The sequence below is a fragment of the Electrophorus electricus genome, chromosome 3 (genome assembly GCF_013358815.1).
Source record: "Electrophorus electricus isolate fEleEle1 chromosome 3, fEleEle1.pri, whole genome shotgun sequence".
Classification (NCBI taxonomy): domain Eukaryota; kingdom Metazoa; phylum Chordata; class Actinopteri; order Gymnotiformes; family Gymnotidae; genus Electrophorus; species Electrophorus electricus.
The window spans coordinates 27,618,760-27,640,119 of record NC_049537.1 but is presented as its reverse complement, the minus strand read 5'-3'; the positions used below and the strand labels follow the sequence as shown (position 1 = coordinate 27,640,119).

General features: G+C 42.4%; 2 protein-coding genes across 2 annotated transcripts; one reads left to right on the top strand and one right to left on the bottom strand.

Annotated features, from left to right (window-relative positions):
* The first annotated feature begins 5,796 nt into the window (after positions 1–5,796).
* On the top strand, positions 5,797–18,799 carry dsc2l (desmocollin 2 like). The gene is made up of 16 exons (XM_027023814.2): positions 5,797–6,114; positions 8,020–8,110; positions 8,323–8,516; positions 8,770–8,883; positions 9,119–9,274; positions 9,550–9,694; positions 10,390–10,544; positions 10,734–10,868; positions 11,355–11,540; positions 12,693–12,940; positions 13,095–13,243; positions 14,082–14,303; positions 14,584–14,808; positions 15,322–15,437; positions 15,782–16,015; positions 16,356–18,799. The coding sequence occupies exons 1-16, from the start codon at positions 6,073–6,075 to the stop codon at positions 16,569–16,571; spliced, it is 2,628 nt and encodes an 875-aa protein (XP_026879615.2). The 5' UTR covers positions 5,797–6,072; the 3' UTR covers positions 16,572–18,799.
* On the bottom strand, positions 18,688–19,916 carry si:dkey-5n18.1 (complement C1q-like protein 3). Its single transcript, XM_035524285.1, has 2 exons — positions 19,401–19,916; positions 18,688–19,175 (listed from the first exon to the last, which is right to left on the bottom strand). The coding sequence occupies exons 1-2, from the start codon at positions 19,872–19,874 to the stop codon at positions 18,996–18,998; spliced, it is 654 nt and encodes a 217-aa protein (XP_035380178.1). The 5' UTR covers positions 19,875–19,916; the 3' UTR covers positions 18,688–18,995.
* Between the last annotated feature and the right edge of the window lie 1,444 nt (positions 19,917–21,360).

Below are 21,360 nucleotides of genomic sequence, written 5' to 3'. Positions count from 1 at the left end.
CAACACATGGAGAGAACCAGTCTTGCAGGAACCTCCCATGTTTGAATGGTAAACAGACACAAATATGGCCATGTTTGCTGTTGATTTCATTGTATGAACATGCCTTTAATGTGTTTACGGACATACGGATGACTCAAAGACAGATCACATGTGGAAAGAATGGAAGGGGGGAGATGGGTGTGATATCTGTTGGGTGGGGCTCGAATAGCACACTAGACAGCACCCAGTTCTCCTGTGGTGACATGTCAGTTATGAACAGTTTTACTATGTCGCTAACCGCATAGTCAGCTAACCCTAGATTTATGCATTTTGCACAGCACTGCAATTAAAAAAGTTCACACCCATGGAGGGTGTGACTTTCAAAGCATTTTACATGTCTATTAGAGGGAGTTCTGCTAGGGTTTGGTGTTTGGATTTGATTTTTGGTTTTAATCACCACTTTACTTAGGCAATGGAGATGCTGTAGGTTACTGTGAAAATTGGGAGCAGCGAAGAAGAAAAAAAGCACTACGTCTATGGGTCACTGTGCTGTGCAGTTTGTATACTGTTGCAACTGAACATTAGGTTGTCTGTGCATTACCGCCATCTGCTGTCCCATCGCTGCATATTGTGTCATTCAGCATTGAGAGAAACAAGTCAAGCACATGAATTCAGTCCCCTGCCCCTTTGCTTATCAAGGGTGAAACAAGCAAACAAACAACAACAAAAAAAAACCCCAAAACAAAACAAAGAGACCCTCCTTTGCTTTAAATTTGTGAGTGTGCAGCCTTCTGTCTGGCTGTTCATAAGGGCCTGGCAGAGGACTGAAGCTCCAGAATACCAGCTGCTCTGTCTCTCCGTGAGCTCCACAGGAACGCCTTCAACGGCCTTGCTGGCGCAGCGCCTTCCTCGACATTCCTGTGTCTTTCTCTTTGACACCTTGCCCTCCTTGGCAATCAATCTCTGCGTCTCTCTCCTTTTCTCTCCCTTTCTCTCTCCTCCACTCTCACTCTCCCTTTCTGTTCCACACCTCTGCCACGCCCCTCCTCCACACACTCAGACGTTCTCAATGTGTGTGTGGCTCTTTAACAGCACCATTCAACAAAAAACAACAACCCCAGCCTCCATAGCAACGGCAGTGAGTGAAACTTGAGCAGACAGATAAGCGAGTGAGAGAGAGAGAGAGAGAGAGAGAGAGAGAGAGAGAGAGAGAAAGGGAGTCAGAGAGAAAGAGAAACAGATTGGCTGGGGGTCACATTTTTTTCTCAGGGTCACATAAAAAATGCAATTTAAAGACATTTTAGCACTCTAATTTTAAAATTAAAAGTTATTTAAAAGGTAATTTTTTTTTTTTTTTTTACTTTTAAGGGTGTATTAAAGTTTCAGTTATAGGGGATCATTCAATTTAATTATGCTTCGGACAGTTGGCAGGTTTGCAATAGGAACTATATGTTGTATATATATAGTGTTTCTTTAAATAAATGTTACAGCTCTTTACCTGACTTGTGTAGTATGAATAGTTTCAGCAGAGCAGCCCGTTTATCTCAGGCTTTACTGTCGTAACACTGGTCTCAGGCTTTACTGTAGTAACACTGGTCTCAGGCTTTACTGTAGTAACACTGGTCTCAGGCTTTACTGTACTAACACGGGTCTCAGGCTTTACTGTAGTAACACTGGTCTCAGGCTTTACTGTCGTAACACTGGTCTCAGGCTTTACTGTAGTAACACGGGTCTCAGGCTTTACTGTAGTAACACTGGTCTCAGGCTTTATTGTAGTAACACTGGTCTCAGGCTTTATTGTAGTAACATGGGTCTCAGGCTTTACTGTAGTAACACTGGTCTCAGGCTTTATTGTAGTTACACTGGTCTCAGGCTTTACTGTAGTAACACGGGTCTCAGGCTTTACTGTAGTAACACTGGTCTCAGGCTTTACTGTAGTAACATGGGTCTCAGGCTTTACTGTAGTAACACTGGTCTCAGGCTTTATTGTAGTAACATGGGTCTCAGGCTTTATTGTAGTAACATGGGTCTCAGGCTTTACTGTAGTAACACTGGTCTCAGGCTTTATTGTAGTTACACGGGTCTCAGGCTTTACTGTACTAACACTGGTCTCAGGCTTTACTGTAGTAACACGGGTCTCAGGCTTTACTGTAGTAACACTGGTCTCAGGCTTTACTGTCGTAACACTGGTCTCAGGCTTTATTGTAGTAACACTGGTCTCAGGCTTTATTGTAGTAACAATACTGTAGTAACACTGGTCTCAGGCTTTATTGTAGTTACACTGGTCTCAGGCTTTACTGTAGTAACACGGGTCTCAGGCTTTACTGTAGTAACACTGGTCTCAGGCTTTATTGTAGTAACACTGGTCTCAGGCTTTATTGTAGTAACATGGGTCTCAGGCTTTACTGTAGTAACATGGGTCTCAGACTTTACTGTAGTAACATGGGTCTCAGGCTTTACTGTAGTAACACTGGTCTCAGGCTTTACTGTAGTAACGCTGGTCTTCATTACTGGCTGCTGTCACTGATGGCTGCAGCTGCCTACATTGACATGTTGCTCGAATAGTCCACAGGTAAAAGAAATGCAAATGGAGTATATATTTCATTAGAGAATGGGAATTTAATGGGAATGATGATCAGTGACTAAGAAAAGCATACATGAAAGTGTTTTGTGTGTGTGCGTTTTATTAAGAAATTACAGTAATTATGTTGAAGGTGATTATTAGTTCTCAGAAACTGTGTGGGTTTTGTCTTTGGTCTCAGAAGCCTGCGGGATCTATTATGCGGGGTCTAGCAAACACAAGACGGTGACTACACAATACTGACACCAAACTATGACCAGGCTTTTTCAGACAATGCGTCATTAGGAATGTGAGGTAGTCAGAGAGGAAATGCTTGCATTGTGAATGTGAGAGTGTTTGTACGCATAAGTTAAAGCACATAATGTGATATTTGTCATATACCTGCAGGGTATACCTAGCATCACAACTGTTCACTCTTTGACACACACACACACACACACACACACACACACACACACACACACACACACACACACACACACACACACACACACATGCCTGCATGCAAACACACACTTTAAATACATAGACCAATGGCAGTATTGTTTCAGTACCACAACAACATGTGTAAGATTTTTGAGTGTTGGGCAGTAATGAAAGCTTAGTAGTCATTATGTCTGTATATTTGTACAGTTAAGATTTAAATTAATAAACTCAGGTTTTATGTAATTATTGCCTGTTTAATATCCCATTATAAACAACATAATTAGCAAATTAGCAGTAACTGTGATTGTTTTCCTATGATTAAATTTCCCTGACTGGGCAGGACTGCCTTCACCACTGGTGTCTAATTCAAGCTCTATTAACTGTAGAGACTTTAGAGTTACTGGGACATAGACATGGATGCAGGTTAATCAGGTTAAGGGTACACCTTTCAACTTCATCAGTTCAAAATGTAGCTGACAGGTGAACTTCTTTGAACTTTTCGTATAAGAGTGGCTTGTGAAGTGTGGCTCCTTATCACAGGGTCACACTGTTGTTCAACATAACCACTTTAACTCGAAGGTCTTGAAAACATACCATCAAAAAAGCATAGTAAGGTGCACATTACATCTGTCAAGTTTGGCTTAATACCAAGTATACACACACACGCAACACAGTGAGGAAGGAGGGAAGCAATCCAAGAGAGAAAGAGAGAGAGAGAGAGAGAGAGAGAGGGAGAGAGAGAGAGAGAGAGAGAGAGAGGGAGAGAGAGAGAGAGAGAGAGAGAGAGGCAGGTGGTAATCCAGTAAAGTCAGTCATGCAAGCAGTCCTTGTTACCTGAGCTCAGAAAGAAGGCCGAGTGAGAAAATACGGTGAGACAGTCTGTTGAGGTCACAGCTCTAGAATTACCACTGCACATTAGTGGCCAGGTCATAAGATAGCAGGCTAAGAATCCATTATTAAACTTCTCTAAGACTACATGGCCTATATGACAGCCTTACAGAGTAATGTTTTGTTTTATGTGTTTTGCTGAATGTTGAATTACTGCAGTGTAAACTCTAGGGGGCAGGTGCACACTGATGAGCAACAGGGCAAATGTGTGAACAGCAGTCTTGTGCAATACTTTCACTCATGTTCTCTCTCTCTCTCTCTCTCTCTCTTTCTCTCTCTCTCGCTCTCATACACACACATACGCACACACACACACAGGTTTCAAGTGATTCAGCTATGATAATCTACCTGTGAACTGAAAGAGAACACATGGAACCTCAGGTGTTTGGGTGTTAACCAGGTGTGTCTGAAGCCATGGGAAAGTCACCCAGGATTATACACCTCGTCTCACTGTTTTTGTATGGCACTGTCCTGTGTATATGAGAAAGGTGAAGGTAATAATTATGGGCATTGTTTTAGCACAAAGACTATAAATGGTGTATGTGTAAATATCTCTATCTATCTATCTATCTATCTATCTATCTATCTATCTATCTATCTATCTATCTATCTATCTATCTATCTATCTATCTATCTATCTATCTATCTATCTATCTATCTATCTATCTATCTATCTATCTATCTAAACTGAATATGCTGTGGTCAGTCTGAAGCGTGGCCAGATCTTCAGGGGAAAAAGGTTTTGAGTCACTCACACTGACATTCCAAATTCTACAGTCCCATTCCATGGGCCTGACTGAGTGTGTCAAATGTCCACTGTGTTTTAACAGCGTTCTGCCACCAGTGTGATATATTAGTCCTTGTCAACTCTTTATTTTAGGTGCAGTTACTGCCTCACCTCTCCTTCCTTTCTTGAAATTGCCCCCCACTGAACCCTGACTACACTCTGCCCAACTCATGTATGTTGCTGCCTGTCAGTACTAATCAGTGTTGATGTGTGAAGTTGCACTATGCCCAAACATTCATAGCTCTGAATTATGGGAACTAAGTGGGTATGTCTTGAAATGCAAGACCTCCTTAGGCTAAGCACGTTTTCCTAACTTTATGGCAGAAATGTTTAACATGCTAAACCTCAGGTGTAAACATGAAAACATCCTTTTCCATTAAGGTTTTCAGACACAGATATATAATGATGAATAATATCACTTATCAGCACACACACACACACACACACACAGAGAGAGAGAGAGAGAGAGAGAGAGAGAGAGAGAGAGAGAGAGAGAGAGAGAGAGAGAGAGAGAGAGAGAGACAGAGGAAGGACCAAAGCTGAGTCACCTATGGCTAATAATCTAGACACTACAGCAACTCTTTACTGTCTCTCCTGCTCTGCTCTGTTCTGGGGGGCTCAATAATTCGATGTACTTTTGGGATTACAAAATACAATGGCAGTGTTGTCTTTCTAGACACAGTACATTACCATTTTCTTTCTGTCATATAATAGTTAAATTAATTGCAGGAGACAAGCAGCAGCCAGGCCTGTTAGATAATCCATCCCAACTAGTCTGAGATGCTAGTAGAAACATGAAACATAAAATGCTTAAAATAACATCATTCCTGGTGTGTACACTTTCACAAAGGGTCACGTACTTTAATTACATTCGTTTTCTACGGTAACGTTGTAATATTCCCAATTTAAGGTGTTTAGTACTTCTATCCTTGTAAATTTAAACACGTTTGATCTGTAGTTTCGCAAAGTTTTCAATCGTGAGTCAACACCTTCTATCATCAGTCTAGTGGCCAGCGAAACAGCGCACACACTGGCCCGTGTGAACCAAACCACACTTCCCTTTCAGTGCGCACCCCGCCTGCTTTTTCCCTTAACTGTGTCGGAAGATTTGTTGCCTATAACGACTGTCTGCACACCATTTCCCACCGTTTCTCTCTCTTACACGCACTCCTGAGTTCGCTGCAACACGCAAGCAATAAAAGGTAGCCCCCACTGAGTACACTACCCGCACGTTTACCCCGGCAGAGCAGCTAACGCCCCGTCACACCCATAGTACAAATTACAATGGTTTGAAAGTTGGCCGCCTCCTCTCCGCTATACCGCGCCCAAGGACTTTATCCTGGCTACCGCAACAGTTTACGGCTCTGCGGTACGCTGCTTTTTAACGGGCTAAAGAAACCGAGTTATAAACATGTCCCAGAACGAACTAGTCTCTGTTTGCCTGCTCCTTGTGGTAAGTCTGCTCTAACTTTTTTTTTTAAACTTTAAAACCGAAAATACTGTTTAGTTTTGATAATGTCTAGTGCATGTGTGGTTTATTAGGCCATTACCTTTCGTCAGGAGGTTAAGCTATCTGTACCTATCGCTATCTTCCGATCTGCCTAAATCATTCTAGCGATATAATATGTATATATTAACCTGGGTTTGGTAACGACAAAACATCCTCAAACTCTTTTTGTTCGGTGGCATGGTGGGTTTTGCAAAGCTCTACCAGTTTACAGTGTCAGTTGCGGAATGTGGCGATCGGATAACAACAGCGCGCATTTTAAATCTACAAGACTATTATAAAACCGTCAACCTTCACGATCGTGGGCGGATTAACAAATAAATCCACATGCAATTCACATATTTATTATTTAGCAAGACCTTAGCCATTGGCACCCTTTCGACTATGCTAGGTTAATGATTGTACAAGGTACCTTCCTAGTTGTAGTTAGATAGTCTTTCTGCATTCAGTAGCACGTTGCTTTGTGTTCCGAAAAGGCGAGGCACCAAATAATGATCTTGCCATAAACTACAGAAACGTCAGAACCAAAGCTCGGGGGGGAAGAGGCTCTGAGCTGTCAGTGAATTTAATTTCTGAGCGATTAGACACACTAGAGACACCTCTAAACACTTTTAACTGAATCCTGGTCAATGACTGACAAACAGCATAGAGACAGTAAGCATTTTATGTACAAGTGAAATAAAAGGGTCCCACATTATTAATATTACTGTCTTCCCTCCTTTTGGATTTTTTTTTTTGTGTGTTCAATACAATAAATGTATTATTGTGAGTACAACATGCAATCAGTTTTCTGTGGTTGCACATTCTTTGTATTCTGTGTATGCTTTATTATCAGTAAACTTTGTCTCAGACAAACTCAATAAGAAAAGACCGAATCATAATAAGGAATAAGAGGTTCATAAAATTCCGAAAGGGAATCTGCCAGTGGAAGTCTGAAGGCAGGACGTCACAGCTAAGATTTCTGATTGCACCTTCATTTAAGTGAATATACTCACAGTGCCAGTGCATTTACACAGCATTCTTTCACCTTAAGATCAATGCACAACAGCAAGTGAAAAATTGGGCAAAGCCTCTGTGCTATGATACAGCGTTTTCTTGTTTCATTTGATTATTATTGTAGCTAATTTTTGTTGGACTTCTCAAGACAGAAAGCTTCTGCATGGGAATTTTTTTTACAGCTTGTGGGATGTATCATGATTACCCAGTCGTGAGAAGTTTATGTTCTATGAGTGATGTGTATTCTTAGGCAAACAACTGATAAAAGGTTAAACTGGAAGTGTATCACTGTCGTCTCCTGTGCAACAGTCTCATGACTGCTAGACCCCCCTGTAGAAGCAGGTCATACAGAGAACACACGGTGTCAACAGGTCATTTGGGAGCAGGGAGGACGTGCATGACTTCTGCTGACACTGGGAGTAGCAGCTTCCACTTTCAACATCTGCTTCTCATTAGGATGAAAAAAAAAAAAAAATCATCCCATCCTTTGAAACCACAATATGGGTGCCAAGAACAAAACAAAAAAATTCAAAACCAAATAAAGAAGGTTCTCCCTTCATAAAAATATGTGCTTACGAAACAGCAGCTTCACCCACTTAACTGTGCATCTGTTGCTTTTTGGCTGCATCTGTTGCTTTTTGATTCCTGTGCTACATTCTGCTTTTACATAGCATTAGCACTAGTGCTGAATGAATGATAACAGCGTTGATTTAAGGGGAAACATACAGTATGTGTGCTTGTAAGTGGGAGGCACTTTCACTGAAATTGTTTTGCGTACTGTGTGGAGTTTGCACTGTGACAGTTGTCGCAAAAATAAATATTGGCTGGTACTGAGTCTTCTCTCTGCTCCTTCAGCTCCTGTGCAGTTCTGCAGAGTCATGTGTTCAGAGGCATGTCCAAGTGCGAGTTCCTCAGAAGCTGCAGGCAGGTTATGTCATCTCTAAAGGTAAAGGGATTGCTTACACAGCCTGTCAAACAAAAACATGCACACATAAATAAGATCTGTAGCTGGCAACCTTTTCTGTTGTGCACTTTCATGTTTTTTTCTTCTGGGATTTACACTTTTGTTTATGTTTTTTCTTCAGAATGTATCACCATAATTACTGATGCTGAGGAATGACCAGTAATTTCCGGCATTCTCTCATGTTCTTTTTATAGTGAATCTGGTTGATTGCGGGAGGCATACGTATTTGACCTGCAGTGACCCAGACTTCACTGTGCAGACAGACGGCACCATTTTCACTTCCCATCTTACCACAGTACCAGATGATGGCAAATCATTCTGGATATGGGTGGAGGATGCGACAGGTGAAATGTGGAAGGTCGACGTTACCCTTTCCTTGGCTGATCAGGTAATGCTGCAGAGTGAGTGATGCATACCATAGTGTTAAGATTGTTAGCAGTGTTAGAGAAGATTTCTCCCTAGGAAACAAAGTCTACATTATGGGTGTAATACTTAAGTCAGGGATGACCAGAGTCGAACACAGTTTGCTGATTTTCCTTCTCTAACATCCCTACAAAATCTGGAGATAAACTAATGAGATGAATGGCTTTTCCCTCAGCCAAAAGATTTACAGACAATATTTTTGTTGCTTGGGACTGCAGGTGTCTCAGAAGTCCAGCAATGCAGTTCTGAAGCGCTTTAAGAGACGATGGAGACCTCTGCCTTTCTCTGTCACTGAGAACGATAAAGGACCTTTCCCTAAGGATGTGGAGCTTGTAAGACCACCAGACGTTTTCATTTTTAGTCACGAGCTCACATTGGTCTTTCTGGATGTCACTCGATCCTGCATCGGTCCCAGCCTCTGCCCTAACAATACTGGCCATCTGTTTCTTAGCACTCTGGTGGTGGACTCCACCACTGTTTCCCTTCTGCCATGCTTTATGCCTGGAGTCTTTCATCCATGGTTAATACTGCTCACATCAATGCTGCTCTGCTTCTCTCTTGGGCCAGATTGCGTCGGATTCCTCTGTAGATCGTACGGTTTATTACAGCATCCGAGGGATGGGCGTTGACACTGAGCCTGAGAACGTATTTCAAGTCATTCCAGACTCCGGCTTGGTGCGAGTGCTCAAGACCGTCGATCGTGAGCAGTACCCTAAATTTGAAGTGAGTTCTTCTAATTATTCTCCTCCGTTCTTGTACTCAGGGCCAGGTACTAAAAAAGTGGACAGAGTTCAATTGAACTGTCCTACACTGAATTTTTGTCTATTCATATAACTAAAAGCAATGGTGCAAGTCGTATGAAAACTTAAATCTCAGCCATCTCTAATATTCAGAGGCTCCTCTGTATTTTAGGTGGGAACATTGCTATAAAATTCTTTATGGTGCTCCATGAGAGAGTTCACCTCTCCTGCTGCTCACTCGTTGCTCTTTTTCCTCAGTTCATGGCTCACGTATACGACAAGTTCACGAAAACTGAGTCAGATGACCCTCTGCCAATCATTGTGAATGTACTGGATTTGAATGACAATGCTCCAGAGTTCTCCGATCCTCTGTTATTTGTTGTGACGGAACAGAGCAAACAAGGTGAGAAAGAGAGTTGCATGTTACAGTTGCATGATTTCAGTTGAACCACAAATGTAGTACCTGCTGCCAGCACATTATTTTCACAAATCCATTTTCAGGTTAGATTGTTGCTGAGGCTTTAAAGCAGTCAAAGTCATAAATAAAATAGAAACACTCACTAAACTAAATTGTAGGGATTCTTAACGAACAGATTCACAGAATACAAGTTTACTCATGCAATGCAATAGCCGTTCGTAGCAAGAGAACCTGAAGCCTTTTGCTTGTTGGGTGGGAAAGATGTCCTCGTTTTCCTCTCTCCCTCTTTCAGTGTGATACTCAGTGTGATACTACGAACCACTGGGGCACGTGTTAGGTCACGCACACAGAAATGAGCACTTGGTCCTCTCCTCAGGTTGTTTCCAGCACTCTCGCCTCATTGTGTGAGCAGCAGCTCAAAAAAAAAAAAAAAAGACGCCACAGTCAGCTTCACAGGGCTTGTGGAAGTATTTGTTAGCTGTCCTGCTCCCAGGTTGGTTGTTGTCATGTGATGGAGGAGACCTGCATGAACCACAATGAGATGAGCATGAATTGGCATTGACTAAATTGGGAGAAAACTGGGTCCAGTGAAACGTGCAGCTGGTACACTGAGTTATCTGTATTTGGTGTTACCCTATGTCCAGGAATGATCTCTTTTTCTGTTTCTGGGCCATGTCAAGGCACTTATGTAGGGAAAGTGAATGCCACAGATAAGGATGAGCCCAACACCCTTCACACCAAGATCAAATTCATTCTACAGAACTACACCGACCTGTTCACCATTGACCCATCTAATGGAGTTATAAGAACTGTAAACAAACAGCTGGATAGAGAGGTATGTAGTGTCTAGCAATTTCCCCCTTCACATTTACCTCACTACATGTATCAGGTATGAGTCTGTATGCACTTTGGTGTATAGCTAGACATATTTGATCCATACCTCTCTAACTCTTATATATTTGAATAAATGAAGATGTTTGGTAGTGGTATTAAAAAGATTACAAGTCTGGCCTTTTCCCCACAGACACAAGAGAGGTTCTTTGTTAATATAGAGATTAGAGACATGGATGGAGCCATGGATGGTCTGTCAGCGAGGGGGGTCGCCATTGTTTCTCTGACCGACATCAACGACAATCCACCAACATTCCGTCAATCAACGGTTGGTTTGGAAGTATCTTTCTCTTTCAGTACCAAGCCACTACTGTACCCCCAAATTATTTCTTAGAGTGGAATCAAAGGTGACTTTTTCAAATTCTCATCTGCAATTATCATGTAGTTACTGATCTGTGAAATGACCATGAGGGTCAAATATGTCAAAATGCAGTCCTTCTTTCTGTTCCAGCTGCAGCAAAGGGTTATTGTACCCATAACACAGGTTAGGGAAATATTTACATATTCTCAACGTAGCATCCTGTTCTAAATCAAGTAATTATACACAGCATAAGATGTCAGATGTCCTGTGGCAAACCATTATCGTGTCGCATAAGGCTCAGTCCACTCACTTCGTGCTATCAAGAATCCGTCAATGCCAGAATGTGAGCAGTACATGCAAGGGCTTTGTGTCCCCATCCGACCGACAGCTCTGTCCCCTGGCCACAGTATGTATCCTGCCACTCACAGTCTGGCATTATGTTTTGTGGAACAGTTCAAGGCTCAGGTGCTGGAGAACCAGGCAAGTGTGCTGGTCCTTCGTATCCCAGTGGATGACAAGGACCTAAAGGGAACGCCCAACTGGAATGCGGTGTATGAGATCACCAAGGGCAACGAGAGCGGCAATTTCTGGATGACGACAGACCCCGTCACCAATGAAGGCCTGCTCTACGTCGCAAAGGTAGGGACAGAAAAGGAGGAGATGGTGCGCTGAAAGACACTGATGGCAAGCGCCCGCCTCAGTGCTGCCTTTAAGCGCCTCGCCTCTCTGAGCCTCGGACATCAGTGAGAGAATACAGCACATGTGTGCAGCATTCCGCGCTGCCCTGTTGTGCTGTGCGTAATAATGCCTCGAGAAAGTGCTAAACACCAAGAGAAATGACTTCAGTTTCCCAATATGAATCATTTTAATTAGGGTTAGAAAGATTTTAGAAAAAAAAAAAACCAGAACAAAAAACAAATATTTTGGGGTTTTTTTTTGTTTTGTTTTGGTTTTTTTTGTGAAAAATTGCAGGTCCAATTAAAGACTGGTTTTCCTCAGTCAGTATTTTGATGCTGTTTACAGATATATTTACCTGCAATTCATTTGCTTTCAATATACAGTGGCATTATCCTGAATCTGCTGTGGCGGGCGCTGTATCTTTGCTAAGGTGTGTATTATTTATAGCAGCGTTACATTGTTGGCCTCTTATCTGTAAGCAGAGAGGGAAAGAGACACAGGCTAGTGTCGGCCTGTCTGACATGTTTGTGTGTGTCTGCAGGCACGCCCTTGCCTAAGACCAGCAAGCTAACACAGGTAGAATTTCCTGAAGGCGGTTTCTCTGCTCTAAGAGAAAAATCGACAGTATCTCATGTCTGAAAGCACTAAGACGTCGGCACCGAATAAATCAGATCAACCATGTTTCTACTTGCAGAACACATGCTGATTGTAAACCAGAAAATGAAAGTGGAATTATGCTAATCATTACTGCTTCCCTGTCAAGCTTGGCACTCTGTATAGGTTGCTATTGTGCACTGATTTTAACAGAGACTCTTACTGAGTTATTAGGTCTCTTTAGTGTGTCCCATTGTGAACAAAGCCATATTCCTATACTATCAAAGGGGAAAAAACACGAAAATGGAGCAATGAGAAATGTTTTTTTGAAGACCACGAATGAGACAAATATAAAATGCACGTAAATATAAATATATATAAATATAAAATGCACGTATCATTCAGCTATGTATTCATTATCTATGCCTTCAGCAGAAATTCCACAGTGATAAGTTTTCTCACCTTTTTTTTCTCCTCTCCTCTCCTCTCCTCTCCTCTCCTCTCCTCTCCTCTCCTTAGCCTTTGGATCGGGAGAAGCAGGAGAAGTTAAACCTGGAGGTGACGGCCCGTAACCAGGCTCCCCTGGTGTCAACCACTGGCACCTGGCAGACGGCTTTGGTGGAGCTGAATGTGGGAGATGTGGACGAAGGGCCAGAGTTCGCGGCGCCCATCTTGCGGCTTAAAGTCAAGGAGAACGTGCCCAACGGAACACTCATTGGAACCTACACAGCCACTGATCCAGAGACCAAAAGCAGCAATGGTATCAGGTAAGGATATATTTAGGCTTATACACCAGCTTGAGCTGATTTTAATAAGCTGAAGAAATAATGAAGCTTGCAATGCCGGTGATTTTGAGGGCCATTACGTAGTCTTGGTAGTGAGTGCTCCAAGGGGAAATAACCCATTGTTTTCCTTTCTCAGATACTATAAGATCCCTCTGTCAGACCCGGGCTCCTGGATCAAAGTAGAGGAGAGCACTGGCCAGCTGAAGACTATAAACACTATTGACCGAGAGTCACATCTTGTCATAAATAATACGTACAACATCACAGTGAAAGCTGTGGATCAGAGTGAGTGTGCTGACATGATTCTAGTCAAGTCTAAGATCATGAAATCGTATATGCTGGTTATAAATATAACATATTATTTTGTTTTGCATGCATGATGTCCCCATCATATAAAATAACATTTTTCATATAATATCCTCTTATAGCATTTTATTTGACACCTAAATGATTTTATACTACACAAATGTGTTTTTAATATAATGTATGGTGCGTGTAATGAAGCTGTAATAGTTTTTATATGAAATGTCCAAGAAGCAGAACATGGGCTTGCAAAAAGGTATAATGCCAAATTTTTTTAAAAAGCCTTTAAAAAAGTGGTGGTGTTTTCCACTCATTCCAGTCTGGCTGCTCTGATTCAACATGCTTACCGAGGGCATGACCCAGCTCTAAGAGTTGCTCATATTCGGTTAATGGGTCATATCTTTGGTTAGTATCTAAGAGTGAAACTCAGCACCACAGAATGTTGTAGAATTGCATTCCTAAATGAGCTGTCTTCTTTCAGCCTTATGACCACTTAGAAAAAAAGAAACTTCTTAGTGTCCAGACCACATTGTCTTTATGATTAATTGTCCTTATAACTGCACATTTGTTTGGCAAACCCTTTAGGTGATACAAAAGCATTAGGTCTCAGTGAGAACTCGCATTCTGTGATGAAAGGAGCAAACCATTTGATGTATTCATTTATACAGCATTCATACAGCTGTTCTGCTTTTACCATTGACATGACTGTCCAATCAAAGTGACCATATCACTTTAACATTAGTATGCAGAAGTTGTGAAAGTCATTAATGCTTGTAATAGAATGAAGACAATCAAAGAATAATCTCATGCTCCCCCCCAGGTCAGAAGACAGGTACTGGCACAGTAATGATCCTGATCGAGGATGTCAATGACAACGTTCCTGTGGTGCCAGAATCGAACCGGGTAGTGTGTACCATGGATGGTAAACGAAGCTCCACTCTAGTCGATGCTGTAGACTATGACCAAACACCATACTCGGGACCTTTCACTTTTGAACTGGCCAGCGGGGTTACTGGGAAATGGAAGCTAAAGAATGCCACAGGTATGTTAATGGTACACAGAGGCTACAGGAATGCTTACGGTCCATCTTTAAAGTTTTTATGAACATTTTTTCTAGTGTTTTTGTAGTAAGTGAAAGTATGTTGGTGTATAGAGATCCCTTAAGGCACATGTTGTTAAATGGATGATTTTCTCAGTTGCTGCAGGATGACAGTGAGACCGAGAAATTGGAGTGTTTTTCAGTTCCTCATGTTCAATGTCTAATGTCCAATCAGGTTAAACGTCCAATCGTAATGCTAACGCAGCCCGTCTTGCTTCTCTAGGTACCTCCATCATCTTGGAGCAGGCTGAGGACATGCCCAACGGCGTCTACCAGGTCCCTCTGCTAATAAAGGACCTCCAGGGGGTAGGGCAGGAGCAGATGGTGTCCGTCCGAGTTTGTGACTGTGACAGCGATGGAGTGTGTTCAGGTCAGGGTGTTTCTGCCAGACTGGGAGCCTGGGGCATCCTCGCCATGCTGCTCTCCCTGCTGCTGATCCTGTTGCTCTGTAAGCACCTACTCCTGGCCATGGCCTGAATTACAAACCCTTCTCTTCTGGCACATGGATAGTCAGCGTATGCAGTCAGGCATTTGCCATAGCTTTCCAGCATCTGTTTCTTTAACTAGCAGCTGTTTGTCTTAGGCTTTACATGCACATAGCTTTACTTAAACATATATATCCTGCCAAAGTCCTTGAATAACTTACTGTTCTCACCCCAGTTCAGACTTTCATTGAAACTCGGTGTCTTGGTTGAAAAAAAGGACTACTGCGAAAAGCCTTTTCTGTTGTAAACTTAGCAGATTCCAACTGATTTCTTGAGTTATACACACACACACACCTTTGATATTATTGAGTCATGATGACACTGACATTTTTACAGGCAGAAAAGTCCTAAATCAACACAGAGTTTTAAACATCACGACTGTTCATATTTGTCAGTGAGGCATATGAGCAGTCCCATTAAACGCGCATAGTGATTTTATCTGCTGGCCTGAGTAATGGCCTTGCTTCCTGTGGCAGGTCTTCTGCTTCTGTTTGTTTGCACCACGAAGGGAGAGAAACTACGCATGACCGACGACGATGGAAGCGGCGGCATGCTGCTCAAGTCCAACACCGAGGCTCCGGGGGAGGAAGTGGTAAGAGTGGTTAGAGGCCTCACCCTTTAGCCATAAGGGAACATTGGAATAAAATGTTTTGCTCAGGATGCAAACACGGGTCCTAACTGCAGGCTGTCAGTGCATTGCCTGCGGTGGTGACACTCAACCAAAGCCTTAGCATCCTCCAGCGAGTCGGCGTTTTTGATCACTTCCATCAGCCCAGGGCAAACACTAGTATGCAGCACAAGCTTGATTACATGTGGTGCTTAAACTGAATGAAAACAAGGGTTGGCTGGAGGTCCTGAGGAAAAGGGGTAAGAAGCCCTGCACCAAATGCCCCTGTGGCTGACGTGAATCTGATGGTCATGTTATACCCCCAACAGAAAGAAACTCCTCTGTTAATAACACCTGGGAGCAAGGCGGATGGAAGCGGTACTAAGGGCGGCGGCACGCTGGACTATCAGACGATTCGCTCTTTTAGAGGCGGGTATGGGCAGCAGAACACCATTGGCTCCCAAGGCATGTATGGCACCGGACAGTTCGGAAACTCCTTCCAGAAATACTCTGACATGGCTACTATGGAAACATGGCAGACCAACGAAGTTTACTTGGACAATGTAAGTGGAGCCGGTGACTTTGTGACATATCGGCGCTCTTATAGACCAAAGCAAAAAGAGGCCACAGTTCCTTTCTCTTCGGCTCGCCCCTACCCAGGTTGTAGGCACTGCACCCTGAGCTTGCGCTCGAATATCTTATCTTAACAATTCCGTTTGAGCCGTGATGCCTTGGTGCAGTGGGCCTGGCCTCACAGCTTCCTCTGCTCTTCACATATTGCTGAACATTCTTTTCCTCTGCCTGGGGCATCTTACTGGCATTCTTTACAGCTTTGTCTGTCCTAAATGTCTGATGTAATCAACTAATTTAATTTCTGATTTCTTGGCTCTTCCTCTGTGGCAGAAACTGTTGTACTTCAATGAGGAGGACGACAGGCGGTTTGCGGCTGATGTACTGAAGCCTTATGGGTACGAGGGAGTGGGCTCTCCTGCAGGGTCTGTCGGGTGCTGTAGCATAATCAGTGACCAAGATACGCTGGACTTCCTCGATACGCTTGGCCCCAAATTCAGGACACTCGCTGATGTCTGCACGAGCAAAACGGTGAGGCGTGGGCAGTGAGATGCAGGCTGAGGGGGGCGAGGCAACGTGAGAAATGACTTGAGATCAGTTTTAGTAGTCGTAAGAACTGGCCTGTCTGTCTTGAGATGAAAGGGAGAGAGAGGCAGATACACTGGCTCACTAGCCACTGGAATCTGTCACCAGCACTCTGAAGCCTAATGTGTAACTACCTGGAGCTTTTTAATCATGCTCTGTCTAAGAGTGGTGCTTGAGGTGAAAAACTGCTCCATTCAGATTAAAATGTATGTCCATGTTTGTGTGTGTATGTGTGTGTGTGTGTGTGTGTGTGTGTGTGCTTGCACGTATTTTATTTTGGACAGTACTTATGATTGTTGTGCTGTTGCACGTACTACTGCATTTATATACTACTGTGGTCCTTTCACAGAGAAAGTGATGAACACTATTTTTGTATGTAGAAAATGTGTACATGTTGCTCTTATCACTAATTTCTGTTCTGTACAATAAAAATGACATGTTTGACAAGACACAATGAGAGGGTGCCAAACAGCCCCTAACAGAGATAGAGTGACATCACAGTGTTTTGGATGGACCTGGCCAAGCAGATGCCATTTGACCTTAGAAACACTGGTAATACTGTTCATGATATTGCATTTCTACTGTAGGCTTCAAGCCAAAAAAGTCCAGCTTCTAAGCATCTATGTCTACTTTTTACTAGTACTAAAACTAGCTTCATTTTTTAATATTAAACAGTTAAAATGAATTTAAAGCTTTCAGAGACATGTTTTGGAACTATTTTGAGTTTCTTCAGCTTGTCACTATAGGGGAAGCTGGTGTTAATATCTTCCTGGTGTTTTAATAAAATCCTTGCATGGAGGTTCTTTTAATCACTAATGGGTTCTCCAAACCCTAACCCAAAGGTGTTAGTTTTGACGTTATATCCTTTTTATCAGAATGGGGGTTTATTCTTTGTTAATTGCTCAATACAATTTAAAAGCAGGAACACTGGATCCTGTAGGTCATAAACATTTTTTGAAGTGCACCATGCCAAATCTGATCTTGTAACATGTAAGCGTGAGGCAATTTATCCTTTGCCAGAAAGCCATCATAACAAATCTTCCAGAATTCTTCATAAACTTGTCACTGCTTTCTTAGCTGTTTTTGTGTGAAATGTAACATTATTACTTTTTTAGGAGCACAAAATAAAAAAAAAACCTTTTGTGTGAATTCAACCAAAAAACGAATCATGTGGTTTATGATATTGTACTTAGATTATTCCAAGATTATACCATTGAGATAATAGATTTCTTTTTAGAGAAATACTCGTAATTAAATGGAAGCACATTTGACATTTCTGTATTCAGTATCACAAAGTAATAGTTTATACAAATGTAGACCACAGGCAGCATTTTCAGGTTCAGAAATTCAAAAATGATTGGCAAAGTTGTTTATATAGTACTGGGTGCAAAGGCAGACACTGTCCAAAGGTACAGCCTCTATAACCCTTAGTGAACACAGTCCTAGCCATCTGGAATTAAGTAGAAACTATCACAAGTACAGTAGAGCCAGTCTTAATATGATACATAACAAGCAGGATATGCAAAATAATAAATACTCAAGACCCAATTTTGGGTTTCAGGAACAAGCTATTACATTAACCTGAACTATGAATCCCATTGGAATTCATTTAAGATCATCGATAAACTTTTGTAACCATTGTTAATCCATCTAGAAAATGACACATTATAGATATTGGAGAGTAGTTTGGAGGAAACTAGCAGTAGCTGAGCTGGGTTGTACTTCTAAAAGCCAGTGTCAGTGGAGCACCCATTTGTTGATTAGCATTGTCAAATACTGTACTAAGTAGATTGTTCAAACTAGAGCCTGCAGGCTGCTTCCCAAGACCTGGAATGGACTTGATGATCTTACTTCCTCATGCAAAACATATCAATGAATCGTGCTTGAAGCCGTTACTAACAATTCAGCCAGTGTTTGTGTGAGTGAAAGCCAGGGAGAGTCAAATTGCTCCCTGTGCTAGTGCTGTAGCCAGCGTGTGACATCTCTTGCAATGTCCTGTGAAGAGTGACGTCAAAGACTTAGCCTCAATGCTGAATTGAAAATTGATTCTACTGTGGCAATAGAAAGTCTTGGTCAGGCACTTGGTACCAGAGCATTCTTTTATTCAGTGCGAACCTCATAGACTGATTGTAAAACGGCACCGGGTGTATTGCATACAAGGGACAGGACAGTTCGATACAGACATGAAAAGATCTCACAATACAGTGACGGACCTAACCATGGATGTGAATTGTCAGAAAACCTTAATACATATAAATTATTCTCACATGTGCCTCCATGCATCTGTGGTGAATGAAGGTTGCAGAGACAGGTTTTGAAATGTTTAGGGTTTCTGGTGGAGTGTGTAATGAAACCTGTGGTAGTGTGGCAAACTATTCAGTGCACACCTCAGAGTTCGTAGAGCAGGTAGCCAGAGAAGGTGCTGAAGAGGTTCTGGGTGTCTTTGAGGGTGCTGTCGCTCTTGTTCAGGCGTATGTAGACCCGATCTCCAGTTGTCAGCCTCAGCACTGCACTGTTACTGGCTGTGTCTGTATGGAGAGCATCTACGGCCACTGCACTGGCCACAATCTGACACACGAACACACACACACACACACAGTCTCTCAGTTCTTAAGCAAACGTTTCTGCAATTATATCTCAGGATTTCTTGATACACATTTTTCAGTTGAATGAATTATTGGTTTGCTGGCTCTGAGTTAGTCAAGTTCTTAGTCACGAGCTTGTTCTTCTCTATAGTACACTCACATGCAGTTTGGTGGCTAAGTGAGCTCAATGGTCACCACTTTAACTTACCATGTTGTCATTTACCACTAGGTCAGCCCTTAGGCTGAGTCCAGTCTTCACTATGTGGTAGCTGAAGTGGTACACTCCGTTTGAGCGGCAGGTGAAAGTGCCAGTGGAGGGGTTGTAACGGCTGCCCACATTCGTCACGACGTTGGTGAACTTCAGCACGTCGTCCTTCCCAAAGTCTCCCTTCAGGGCTGCGTAAAAGGCAACAGCCTCCTGCGCTATGGAGCCCTCGCCCTTGGGACCTGGGAGGCCGGGAGGGCCTGCCTTACCGGGTGGCCCTGCTGGACCTGGTGCACCCCCTCCAGAGGAAGAGAGTGGAATGACCAAGCCATTGGCACCCATGCCATGTGTGCAGGCTTGGAAGGGGTCACATACAATTCTACAGGTTCCCGGTTTGATCCCATTCTGGGCTGCTACGAAGCCCCCAAGAAGAAGGGACAGTACCACCAGTAGTCCTACTCCCCCCTGTCTAGCCATGTTAACTGTACTACTAACCCAGACCAATGGGGACACTTAAACACTCCAAGGAGTTTCAGGAACAACTGGCAATTTGAACAGTGATTGGAGGAATCGGAAGGATACGTCATGCCATTTAGAAACTGCTGAAAAAGAGAAACAGAGATATTCGGCATCAGCAAAAATGACAGAATGATTTTGTGCACTTCCCCATAAATCACATGCTGGTTTCATCACATTACAAATTCTAAATAGCAAACTTTCCTAATAATGGTCTTACACAATATATGCCAAAGCTCTGACTAAAACGCACTGCCTCGGAATTGTCTTGAAGGGCATTTTTTTGGAGGTAGCACTGAGAGGTCAGTTATATCTGGACAGCTGACAGGCACAGGCTATACTGTGGTCTAATACAGGTGGTCTAACATAGTCATAGTGTATTAACAGCCCCACACACATATACAGGCATGCATCTTGTATGCACACACCTACACACACACGCACATACACACACACACACACACACACACACACACACACAAACACACAGTACTAGGCTTCCCCAACTGCTCCAGAAATGTCAGAGGAAATGCCAGTAAATGAAAATACTCCAAATGTCACACCTCATGAATGTCATGATTACCTTTACACCCACACACACCCATGTGCAGTATCCAGACACACAGCTTGTGCAGTGACACCAAAGATTTTTAGGTTCTTTCTTTGAAAGGATACATTTGAAATATTTGGGATTCTCTTTCTTTCTCACTCTCTCTCCTACATTGTTTAGATTTTGTTTGTGTTGCTGGACATGAGAAATTAATTCAATAAGCACTTTTTGCAGTAATTCTATGACAAAATGTGAGTACTCTTTCAGTAATTACAACTAATCACAATGCAACCTCTATATTCTGCATGCATCAGGTCTCTACTGAGACCACTGTTTCCATAGTTTCTAAATTTGACCTTTGATATCATGGTTCTTCCATGTGTGAAAAAGAGTATGAAGTATCAGTGTTGGAAGTAGAACAGTTTATTTTACTTGGTGATTGCCTAAAACGGTTTGTTAATTAACCCAAAGAAGACAATGAGCATATCCACCTCACCCTTGTAGCAAATGTTTGATAGATGAGTGGCATTAAGGGAATTTGAACTTTATATTTGTATCTTAAAAGTTTTTTCTAACACTTTTTTTTTTTTTGAAAGAATGAGGCATCATTCTGATTGGTTTGACAAAATGGAGAAAAGGACGCTGTTCTTGGCAAATAAAACCCCCCAGAAGGGCTCATTATGAAAAATCAGACGCATTTTGAACATTCACAGCATATCTCCAGAGGGTGGCATTGAAGAAAGTGACAGAGAAAACTGCTAAACTCTATCTAAATGCACTGTCTACGTTTTTAAACGAGTCTGTAGTCAGACATTAGTCACAAACAATTACTGTTAGCTAGTTTTTCTGTTGGGTTGATTTATTGATCATTGCAGATGAACCACAGACCATGAGAAA